The 12617-nt window shown below is 28.3% G+C and overlaps 1 protein-coding gene across 4 annotated transcripts; it reads left to right on the forward strand.

Annotated features, from left to right (window-relative positions):
- The first annotated feature begins 9386 nt into the window (after positions 1-9386).
- On the forward strand, positions 9387-12086 carry LOC117913542 (probable mediator of RNA polymerase II transcription subunit 26c). Of its 4 annotated transcripts, XM_034828539.1 has the most exons (9): positions 9398-10307; positions 10395-10463; positions 10552-10634; positions 10829-10902; positions 10994-11043; positions 11131-11164; positions 11250-11377; positions 11603-11687; positions 11775-12086. In XM_034828539.1, exons 1-9 carry the CDS (start codon positions 9939-9941, stop codon positions 11879-11881), a joined length of 999 nt encoding a protein of 332 aa, XP_034684430.1. In that variant the 5' UTR covers positions 9398-9938; the 3' UTR covers positions 11882-12086. The 4 variants fall into 4 exon arrangements, with proteins under 4 accessions (XP_034684429.1, XP_034684427.1, XP_034684428.1 ...); XM_034828538.1 differs by having other exon boundaries at positions 9387-10307; positions 11250-11296; positions 11603-12086; XM_034828536.1 differs by having other exon boundaries at positions 9394-10307; positions 11603-12086.
- Positions 12087-12617: the final 531 nt, after the last annotated feature.

Raw genomic sequence — 12617 nt, forward strand, 5'->3', positions numbered from 1 at the left:
GAAATACAAAAAATGTAATATACTCTTTGCGCTTTTGATAATTGATCTAAAGAAGTAAGAAACATGATTCAATCACCTAAAGTTGAGCACTTGTTCATACTCTCTTCCTATGTGTAACTTTGTATGAGAACCTCCTGTAACTAGCATTGGGTCTGATTTATAATTTCACTAACTGTTGTGCTTGGATTCTTGGGTCAGAATTCAGCATTGATACAGGAATAGTTGATGCTCTCTGATCTTTTGCAACATGCTCTATTGCATTGGAAAAGACCGTTGCAGAGAACATACTTATGGTAAACCAGCCAGCGCTGCCATTTCCGATGAGTCGTCTGTAGGCTCCCACCATTAGCCAATGCCTGACTGTAGATGCCTGGGCCGACATTAGCCAAGGCTTGACTGTAGGTACCTGTGCCATCACTATTCGCAAGAGGCTGACTATGGGAGACTCTGCTGCCACCATTAGTGAAGATCTGTTTGTAGGTGCTGCTGTCACCATTGACAAAGGTTTGATTTTGATCAATCGATTCTTTTTTGCAAAATTGCTTATCTGTGCCTGCTGGGAACCAATCACCCCCGATCAGCATGTCATTTCCTGTGAGATTGAAATCTCTTTTCCAAAATTCATCATTTGGTAGTAAGAGTTGTTTCTTTTATTTATTTATTTAGAAATACGGTATCAATACTAATAATCAATTTAAATGAGAATTTAATCTTTTCATTTAGTTGGGTTTGTTAAGTGAGCTTTTTTATTTTCAGAAATACTTTTATCAATACTAATAATCAATTTAAATGAGAATTTAATATTTTCATTTAGTTGGGGTTGTAATTACTTTATCTTTTATCATATTTGAAGGAGTGCCTCGTGATCCACCAATATGATGTTTATTAGTCGTAATTATTGATTTTGGTTTATTTATAATAGATATGGAGAGAAGTCTAGTTATGGTAAGAGATCATCGCAAAGTGTTTTTTCGATTTCGAATTTAAAATTGAGATGAATGACAGTTAGGGTTTGTTTGGAACTCTCCCACAAATTAGGTTTTTTTTTTTTTTTTTTTTTTCCCTTAACAACAAATTTGAAGTATTTTTAATCATATTTGAGTGTGTTTTAAGAAAATAAATAAAATATATTTAATACTTATATCTATTATTAATTTTTTACTTCTTATCCAAACCTATCTTTAATTTCTTTAATGAAATAAATTATTTTTAAAAAAATTCTTACCTTTTACCTTTTATTATGGTAATAGTGATTTTCATTCATTTTGAGATATTTAAATCTTTTAATATTTTATATTTAATTAAATAATAATGAATTAATAATAACACTTATTATATTATAGATAATTTATTAAATAAAAAGTTTCATCACTCGTTTACATCATTTATTTGAACAAATTTAAACTTTATTAAGAAAATTACAATATTATTTTTAAAATATTAAAATTTTGAAATAAAATTTACAAAAATAATGAAAATTTTTCTATTGAAATTTTAATTCTTTTGATTTTTAAAAATATTTTTAGAATAAAACTTATTTTTCTTTTATATTTTTTTCTGATTGATTGAATAAGTTGATATATATATATATATATATATATATATATATATATATATATATATATATATATATATATATATATATCAAACTAGATTATTAATATAATTAATGTTATAAAAAATTATCATTAAAAGTTTGAAAACTTTTCAAATTCCTCATCCATTTTATTCTCTTTTAAGTTTGAAAAATTTTCTCTTCTTTTGTCATTCCCTATTATTTTTAAATTTTTCTCTACAACTCTTCCAATGGGTTTTGTCTAACAATGCTATAGGTTTGAGATTTTTTTTTTTATCCACAAATTTCTTGCTCAAATTAATTCATTTTTGTTCTTATTTTTATTAAAAAGCTCTTATATAAAAGGAAAAAAAATATTTAAACTATATATAAAATAATTAACACCAAAAATTTAAAAATTTAGTGTAAAAGAAATAAACAATGTGTTTAAATTAAAATTGGTAAATGTTATGGCTAAGGACAAGATAGTATTTTTTTTTAATCTAAGAAAATTGATTAAAAAATAATTTTATTATCATAAAATTTTATGCCAAAAAGTGTAATCTTATTTATATCTAATCCTAATTATTTTTTTTAATTTGGTTTAACATTTAATTCAATTATTTGATTTTGAATCTCTACTTGTTTTTTATGTAAGTTTTGAAAGAATAAATTCACATACTAATTTTTTTATTGGACTTTTTTCATATTCTTTCACTTAGAAAAAAATTATTATAATTTAATTAAAATAATTTTAACATAAAAAGTTAAACATTATTACCGAAATTTCTAGAAGAAAAAAATAGATGATTATTTTTTTTTCTATTTCTAAAAATGAAAACATATAAAACAATCTTCAAAAAACTATTTAGATCATTTTTCTCTTTTAAAAAATTATCACAATTTAATTAAAAAATAATATTTCAAGATGATATACTTTTTTCTCTCTAAAAAAGTGATAATAATTTACGTTTAGTTCTAATTACTTTATTCAACAAAAAATTATTTAGATAAATACTAGTTTCTTTGACTTCTTAAAAATAAAAATATATATAAATATTCATTGTTTTGAATTAAATTGTTATTTGAATCTAAATTTAGAACAAAAAAACTCTTTGATATCTACTCAATTCTATAATAATAATAATTAAAATATTTAATAGCATTTCATTTTTAATATTTGATATGTAAAATTAAATGATAAATTTAAGTATAAATGTATTAATATATCAAAATTTATTATATAGAATATGTATAATATTTAAATATAAAGATATAATTAACTAATCTATTTAATATTTTCTTCATATATTTTTATATTATTAATTGCCAATTCAAACTATTTTTTTTTTAACAAAAGTTGAATACTTATTTACCTTAATAAATATTAAGAAACATTATTTATTTATTATATATTTCTTATATTTTTATTTATAAAAATTATATCACTTATATCCATGGAAGTTTCTAACTAATCTATTTAATTGATCTTTCATATATTTATGCATTTATATTATTATATGGACACAAATCGCTTTTTAGACTAGAGTTGGATTCTCATTTACCTTAACAAATATTTAAAATCATTATATTTATTTTATATTTTACTTTTTATCATTCCTTCTTATTTTATCATGTTATTAATTAAAAATTGATTAAAGTAACATCTGTGTTTTATAAATTTGAAACTATTATGATCAACTAACTTCTATTTCAATTATGATTGTCACATGGATAATATAGATGTCAAATGTATACTTCAATAGTGTAATGCTTTAAAAACTAGTGAGAGATTGTTCGAATAAAGCCTTTAAAAGATGATGCTATATAACAATTTTTGATTTATTTTTGTCTAATAATATTTTAGTTTCATTTTTACCTATCATTTTTTCATACATTATATTCTTATGAGCACTGTGACTTGCATCTCTTGTATTGTACATGATTATGTGTATTATAATTTTAGCCTTTAATCTTGAACCCCTTTCATACTCATGTCACATCAAGATACTATAGAAAATTATTAAATAAAATGTGTCCTAAGCCAAAATATCACAGGTATTACCTCATCCAGGACCATCACAAAGAAAACTATAATATCGAAATCCTTGAACTAGTAAAACTTATTCTCAAATAAAATAAAATAAAAATTCTATTATTAGATTTATGTCTCGAAATTCCCTAGTTTGTGTCAAAATTCCCTTTTTGCATTGTTTCCTTCATCCATTCTCGTGCATTCAAGCCTTTTCATCTTGCTTCCAACATCCTTGAATCCTTGGGTTGTCATTTATTTGCATTTATGCACATATTATCCTATTTTTGCTACATTCTTTACTAGATTTAAACATTAATCCTCAATTTGGGACTTAACATATATTTAAGTTAAAAGATAATAATCTGCACTCAAAAGTTATTTAAAAAAAAATATTTTTATATATGGAAAAACATCAATTTTGAGTGTTAATTAATAAAACTATGTATTGTTCCTTCAAATAATGGGTTTTTTTTTTTTTATTAGAGGTCCCTAGCCTTGTGGTTTTTACATCCACATAATATCTGAGAGATTGTGTGGGTGGTTTTCTATGTGATAATCTTTGTGTCTTTCACATTGATTTTATTTATTTTATTCTCCATATCAAAGGAGAAAGTTAAAGAATTAAAAATAATTAATTTGGGCTAAAAAGGTCCTAACACTTGTTCACCCCCCTTTAAGGATTCCATAATCTAGACCTTTAAACTTTCAAATGGTGTCAAGGCTAGAAAACTTTTAAAAACCATTTTTTGTCCAATTCTATTAGATCTAAGTTATGGAATCATAGAGGTTTGGATCTTCTATTAATAATTTGCTCTATTTCAATGACAACAGCTATCCTTAAAAGGTCGTATGGATTTTTTTCTTGAAAATGTAATGAGAACAAAGCCTAGAATTCAATGGAATTCAGATGGGCCACCATTAGGATTAGATAGAGTTGGATCTACTGGAAAACTCAAACCTAAACAAGAATGGGACAAAGTAGACAATGAGGACATTGAAAGAAATGTTAAGGCTCTCTATAGTACTTTTTATAGGGTTAGTCCTAATGAATTTCATATAACACTTGTAAACTTGCTAAGGAAGCCAGGAACACTCTTAGTAACCCATAAGGGCACTTTAGTTGTAAAGTTTATCCAAAATTCAAATGTTCATTGCCAAATTTGAGAGCATAAGGATGCAAGAGGATGAAATCTTCTCTCTATTCTATTTAGAGCTTAGTGATATAGTCAACTCTAGCATTAACCTAGGGAGAAGATTCCTTAGTTTAAAGATTTAAGAAGAATTTTAAGATCTTTCCGTAAGAGGTTAAAGCCCAAGGTCATGGTCAATAAGAAAAGCAAGGAAAAGGACTCTATGAGAGTTGATAATCTTGTGGGGGTTCCTTCAAATATATGAGATGTCACTTCTAAGTTCAAAGAAATCTAAAGGTATTGCCCTGAAGGTTTCTTTGAATGAAAAAATTGAGGTTGATCATATTAATACAACTGAAAAAAGAAAAGTTTGTCTTACCTTTAAAAATAATTAAAGAAACCATTAGAATCCACAAAAAGCTCTCTAGAAAACAAGTCTTAACAAAGGGAAAGAAAATTGAAAGTTCCTAAAAAAAAAAAAAATGATAAAACCATTTCTAAAGGAAAGAAAATAGAATGCTTTAACTATAAAGGGCTAGGATATGTGTCTTTTGTTGGGTTAGAGTCCTAGAAAGCATGACATTATGTAATATTTTAGATTCATTAATAAATTTATTTATTTATTTATATTTCTTGTTCACTTTACTATCCCATATGCATTAATTGGTTATTTAAGCTTATATGCTCATAGCATTTTCATTATACATGACTTGGGTGCATTAAGAGTTATACATATGATACAAGTCATGAGTTTCTTATACGATGATAAATTGTTTAGAATCGATTCATGGATTTAGTTAATCTAGTACAGATTGTAGTGCATCACTTCTTAATTGAAGGATAGTCTATCCTGACTATTAGAATGATTTTCTTATGGCGAGTGCACTAGTATGTACGAGTTACACATTAGATAGGACATATGGTGAATCATGATATAAGATTATTAGTTGTCATAATTCATCAAGTTACTGTACTACATGGATTCTCAACCTTTATAGGATATTGGGTCTGTGCTAAAATCAACAGAAAACTTTTATCTATGACTAAGACCTTAATGTAGTCATATATCTTTATGAATTAGGTCACCATTGATAGAGGTTGGTGACAATAGGTATTCTCAATAGAGACACCATAATATCTCATGGAAGTGAGGTAATGTGTCTCCTTAGGTAATCCAAAGGACATGTGATCTAGAGGACTATAGTCATAATATTTCCTTATTGGAAATTTGACATATGTTCCTTGAAGGTAGAATATGTCAATTAATCACATAATAGTGGATCTATAACTTAATAATTGGAGATGTAATCTTGATAGGTGATAACACTACCTTATTAGATTGTAGACATCAGTTCATGAGGGATCTACATGTAGTATATAGTAGGGCACGAACCCGAGGCTTGTCTTGTTGTAATTACATAAGATATTAGAGTGCAATTAATTCCCTTTAGTGGAATGTTTAATTAACTTTAAAATTGGATTATGAGGGAACTAGTAATTTTCTATAGAGACACATCTTCTTTGAAAGATTTGATTTTTTGGTTCATAAGTATGCATAAGGGTATTTTAGTAAAAGTACAAGATTGCACTAGATCTTATGGATTGTCTTTTTAATATAGACTAATTAATTAATTGGAGCCAACTAAGGCTAATTAATTAATTAATTAGGCCTATTTGGACTATATTATGCGACACAAATTTAATTTAGGTTCAAGTCATTTAAGCTCATAAGGAAAAACTATTGGTGGATGAGATCTACAACATCTTCTACAATTTCAAATTCTTATTTAATGAACTCTACGGACTACATTTGATCTAGGATGAGATCTAGGTATGCTTTCAGTGCTATCTAGATTAAATATCTAAAATATCTAATTGGTAGATGCATGCACCCTATTTAGTCCAAGGCTAAGGAATAGAACAATCCAGGGTTCCTAATATTTTATGATTGTCCCAATCCCATAAACATTAAAAAAAAACAACCTAGAGTGACATAAAGTCAAGCGAGAGTGATCCTTAAAGCCCTAAAACTGAAAGGTATATGAACAAAGATATTATCTTGCTTTCATTACATCCGTTGTTTTTTATAATGGCAATACTTGTAATAGTGATATTGACGAAATTGTCTCCATTATAAAAATTGGTGTGAGAAATATCAATTTTTGTTGAATAAATGTATCAAATAGTATTGCTTATGAATCTCTAAAAATTGAGAATGGTGTGCTAAAAGAAAAAAAAAATATCTTGAGAAGATTTGGTTTCTAGACAATGAGATAAATATTTGTTTGAGAGAAACAATGCTTTGACATCAAAGAAAGTCAATTTTATATGCTACTTCAATAAATAAAAAATATATTTAAAATTAATAAATTATTTTATATATTACTTCAAACTCATTTCACTTATTTTTTTATTCTATTTAAAAATTAAATAATTTAAAAATATATACATTTTAACTAATTTTAATTATATTTAATTTTCTCCTATATTTTTCATGTTAAAATCAGACATAATAAAATCATTTTTTTTTTATCATTTTTTTTTCTTTCTTTAGTATTTTTTGAAAACCAAACATAGCCTAAAATTATCTTCGTAAGATAGAAGTTTCACGATTCACATAATTATGAAATATTAATTCAATTCAAGTTAACTTGATAATTAAAACATAACGCATAATCCAAATCAATATGTTTAAACTGACAAGAAACCTTCCTCTCCGTGACATTACTTATTTCCATCTACATTCTTGGACTTGAAAAGAGTTTCCAAAAGTAAAGTTAGTGGGACCTTTAAAAACATGACTCTTCATTCAAAAGTAACTAACCAATTAGATAGTACCATTAAGACACTGACTACCACTGACTTAGTTTTCAATCCTTTTACAATTAGGTAATGAGGGTCAATAAGACAACCCCTATTGAAAAGGATTAGACATCATAATACATAATAAAAGTATATTTTTCACAATATAAAATATTATTCATATGGTAAAATATTTTCCTACTATTTCAAAAAAATAACATTTTAGAAAAATATTTAAGGGCAATAATTTCTTCCTGGTAAAAGTTGAACTGAACAAAGAAGTTGATTAAACTTATGATTCACTTGAACAAATAAAATAAATTTTATTAATACAAACATATTTTAACCTAACAGAAATTTTATATCACATGCTACTAATTTATTCTTATAATAATTAATTTTAAATTTAAGAATTTATTCTTTTCTTCTTCCGACATTATCATGAAGACTAAATCAACATATATATATATATATATATATATATATATATATATATATATGTTTCCCAACTATCCTAATTAACAATTTATTTATTTTTTTCCATTGCACCCTTCATTCTTTATTTTTCCTATTTTTCTTCATTATTCATATTTTATTCATATTGAATATCCATGATGCACTTATTCTTTTATTGAACAACTAAAATGTAATTTTTATTTATTTATCTTTATTTTTTTTTTCTACAAAACCTCACTTCTTAAATTTTTAGAATTTTCTTCCGGACTAAATACTTATATTTATTTCAGAATTATATTATATAAATTTCTTCCAAATAATAATAAAAATTCTCAAACCCAAGGAGACTTTGTTTTTGTACAGGTTAAATTAGATACCACATTTATCATATTACCATTTTTTTTTTCTGACTTCTAACCCTTTACTGATTAGATGAATAATAAGAATTTATTTCTTTTTAATATTTAATCTGGAAAATTTCTTATCATTAACATATATCTTAAAAAAAAATCCAGAAAAGAAAAAAAAAATTAAGAATAGATTCCTTAAAAGACTTACCTTAGAATGAAAAATAATCCATCCTGAAATCAATCTCGATGTTTATGTTTCTGATCTTCTCTCTTCTTCGTCTATCTCTTTAGGTTTTTTTTTTCTTCTTCAAATTCTTCATATTTGTTAAATAATTTTTTTAAACTAAAACTCATCCAACATCATTTAAAATTAGTAACTCATCAATCATGGTTTAAATTTTTTAACTTTATTTTTTTTATAATGTATCAATATATTTATCCTTTATCCTTATTATTATTATTATTATTGTAAAAACTAGATTAGAGATATTATAAGAAAGAATATAAAAAAAAATGAATAATATATTCCACCACTTATTTTATCTCATATTTGATTGAAATGATGTGATAATTTATCCATGATCAGACATGAAATGCGCTATTCAATTTCTTATATTATCTCATACTATATCCAACTAACGTAGATAACAAAATAGTGTAGAAAAGAATAGAAAACCCACTAGCATTTACAAGAAAAATAGTTTTTTTTAAAATAAAATTACCCTCCAATAAAACATTAAAACTTTTTTACATGACAACATTGAAGTATTTTGATACATTTGAGGTTGTATTTACAATTTCAAAATACGGAAGCTACTTTTTGAAAGTGAAAAATATTTTCACTCTTTGTCCTAAGTATTTCTATATCAATTATGACATTTTTATTTGTGACATTAATGTTTCATTTCAACTTAGACCCTTTCATTCCACCATTTACACACGGCCCCCCAAAAAATTATTAAAACAACTAAATAAATAAATAAATAATAAATAAAAAGGTGGCTCATGATTCTCCGTCCTTGGGATGGTCCGCCCATCCATCTCTCTAACCACAACAAACCAAATCCATGAACGAACTTGTAAATTTCTAATTTAATACCTCCTTCCTAGTTCCTACCTCTCTCCCATTCCCAATTTCTCAGTTCTAATTCGAATATTCCCACAACTCGCTCAAATTATCCCAAAAATTATAAAGAAATAAATCAATTTCAATCCAATATCACACGTACTCATTCTTTTCCCCCAAACAAAAAACGAAAAGAAAAGAAAAAAAAAACCTCGTGCGCCACCTCCGCGATCCAACGATCAATGTTTGAGAAGATGAAAAGTGTTATCTCTTCCTAGCATTGATCACGGTACCTGCTGTGGATGTACGTCGGAACTCGATTCCACGCCATATCTTCTTTGATTCCCATGGTTATGATTATGGATCTGGAGATGTAATTATAGATTCTGCTCACCCAAATCCACTGTAAAAGTAACCTATAAATCTTCAGATCTCCAATTTGTCTATATCTTTCCACAGGATTGAGAGGCTTTGATTTTACGCCTTCCATAATCCTGACTCCTCTCTATTCGGTCAGGATTGTGGGTTGAGGCCACTATCAGATATGGATAGGGACGAGTTTCGATTGATTTTGAGGAACTCCGGTGTGGATGTGTGGGAGTTCATCAATACGGCGATCTCCGTTGCCTTTTCCGATTATGGAGATGAACTGAGGCACCGGAGGGATGGAATCGTGGAGAGGATGTACATGTCTTCTCGCTGCGGGAGCTGTAATCTTCGTTATCAACATTCTGGATTGGATAAGGGTTGTGATGAGGAGAAAGAGGATGAAAAGGACGACGAAAAAGACAAGTCCCCGCTCACTCCGCAATCCATTAATAGAAGTGGAAGTGAAGATCGGTATGGAGGATTGCTGGATGAAGAGGAAGCCAGGATTCTTGATATAAAGGAACATCTTGAAGCTCCTGACCAGGTTTGGTAGAAATTTTTTGGTGTTTTTGTTTTTGATTTTTCTGATCTTGATTTTGTTGTTTTCTGATTGATTTGATTTGTGCATCAGCCTGAGGATTCTATTGTGGCTTTGTTGCAAACTCTGGCCGACATGGATATAACCTTCAAAGCTCTCAAGGTAAATTATCCATCAATTTTGTGTTTCAAGAGTTTTTCCTTTCTTATTTTTTTCTTCCTAAGTTTTTATTCTGATCGGAATATTGCAGGAGACTGATATCGGAAGGCATGTGAATCGATTGCGGAAGCATCCATCTAACGATGTGCGGAGATTGGTAAAGCATCTTGTCAGGTTTGTAGAATTATACCTCAACCGATTTGGGAACGTCTGTTTGGATGCTAAGAAACCGCAGGAAAGAGAAGGAAAAGGGAAAAAAAAATTGGAAACTTCGCGAGCATTTTATTTCCTTTTCCGACCACTTCTCGGTGACCAAATGGAAAACTGGGAAAAGAAGAACTTAGGATTCTGTGGGTTGTTTGTTGCAGGAAATGGAAAGATCTGGTTGATGAATGGGTGAAGTCGAATCCTGCTGGAGAGTTCACATCCTCTGCCCTAATGGGTATGATATTGTCCTTAAAATTTAATTTCTCTTATTTTTAATGTGAAATACAAATTCGTGTGTAATCGAACTGAGCTAATAACGGTGGCAGCAGAAGGAGACTCACCACCACAGAAAATTCCCCGGACTGGTCATCATCAGGTGAAAGAAACTTTTGGAGTAACTGTATTTTTCCAGTAAAGTTATCGAGAAGTACATCTTTTTAGTCTAAAGTTTTGTTCTTTCCAGGTACCTGATTTTGGGTACTCGCCAAATCCACAGAGTGAGTAGCGAATCAGATCCCAAGTTGATTTTGATTGCCTATTTTTTTTTTCTTTTATGTAAATTTGTTTTTCAATGGATTGCAGATGGAAGTTCTGGGTCGGACAAAAACAATGCAGAACCAGAACCAAAGGTGAAGGCAATTCCTAGGAAAGAAGTTCCTACTAGGCCAGCTCAATCAGCCCCTGTGTCTTCTTCCTTTCCTCCTCCAAATGTACCCTTATCATACCTTCAAATAAAAGTCAATTATTCTGTTTGATTGTTGAGAAAATGTTGGTAGAAAGAGAAGAAAACAAAAACCTTCACTGAAATAAAAGCTCATTACAGCTTTTTGGCTTGGTGAAGAAAGGTTTTCATTCTTCTCTGTTTAGCTTTCTCAGCAACCAAACAAAGAATTTTGATTCATGGTTTGAGTCATTCAATTTGGGATATTGTGCAGAAACAGAGAGACACCGCAATTGATCCTGACAAATTCGCTTCAGCAAGAAAGCGGCTTCACGAGAACTACCAAGAAGCTCAAAATGGTTTGATTTTGTCTTCAAAGCTCTGGATTCATAATGTCTTATTGCTGGTGTTGGAGCTTATGGTTTGCGTTGGTTTGTTTGTTGAAGCCAAAAAGCAAAGAACAATTCAAGTGATGGACATTCACGATATTCCGAAACCAAAGAATACCTTCTTTGCCAAGCCCAAGGTGGGTTCTCAGGGGAGGCACCGGTGATTGATGATTGGTGATTGGTGATTGGTGATTGGTGAAAGGTGTAAAGTCTCAAACAGGAGACACACGACACCCATATTTTTAACACCAGAAAACTGAGACTCATCCATGCTGTTACCTTAATTTTTCTAAATATTTAAACTTTTCTTATCTAACTTTCGTTGCTGAGTAACTCAAAAGTTTAAAATCCAAAACAAATTTTTGGGAATACAGAGTTTTGAGGTTCTCATTTCATGCATTGGGTTTTATGAAAATGGCACCATTTTGAGACTGGGTGTGATAAGTTAGTACTAGGATCTTATAAGAGGTGCTATACGGCCAATCATGAGGATGATGCATAGCTGAGCTACTGAAATTTTGCTTGGGAGTTTTACTGGTAGAAGTTCAATAATTCCCTTCTGGAAAAAATCTGGTTTTCAAAATGCCCTTTTTTTAAATAAAAAAAAAAAAAAAACCAGAAAGAAACACTACCCTTCTAAATTTGTTTTGAGTACATCATTTCTTTTTCTTTCTTTGTTTTTTCTTTTTATTTTATTTTTATTTTTTATTTGGAGAAAATGCCACTCATCCAGCTTTCTTTTTAGTACATGTTTTTAAAAAATTAAATTTTAGATATAATAGATGTACAAGGGTGTTAGTTCTAAAATATGTATGAATTTGTTTTTATTGTTTTAAAATATTTAAAATTAAGATAGTGAATTTTTTTTAATATCTTAATTTTTTAAAAGTATTTATCCTT

This window comes from Vitis riparia, chromosome 4 (assembly GCF_004353265.1).
Source record: "Vitis riparia cultivar Riparia Gloire de Montpellier isolate 1030 chromosome 4, EGFV_Vit.rip_1.0, whole genome shotgun sequence".
Lineage (NCBI taxonomy): Eukaryota > Viridiplantae > Streptophyta > Magnoliopsida > Vitales > Vitaceae > Vitis > Vitis riparia.

Excerpts from the sequence above, each read along its gene's own strand:
- LOC117913542 (XM_034828536.1), top strand. The coding sequence starts at position 9,939 with ATGGATAGGGACGAGTTTCGATTGATTTTGAGGAACTCCGGTGTGGAT. Across the intron at positions 10,308-10,394 it reads ATCTTGAAGCTCCTGACCAG|CCTGAGGATTCTATTGTGGC; the intron begins GTTTGGTAGAAA and ends TTTGTGCATCAG. Across the intron at positions 11,378-11,602 it reads CTTCCTTTCCTCCTCCAAAT|AAACAGAGAGACACCGCAAT; the intron begins GTACCCTTATCA and ends GATATTGTGCAG.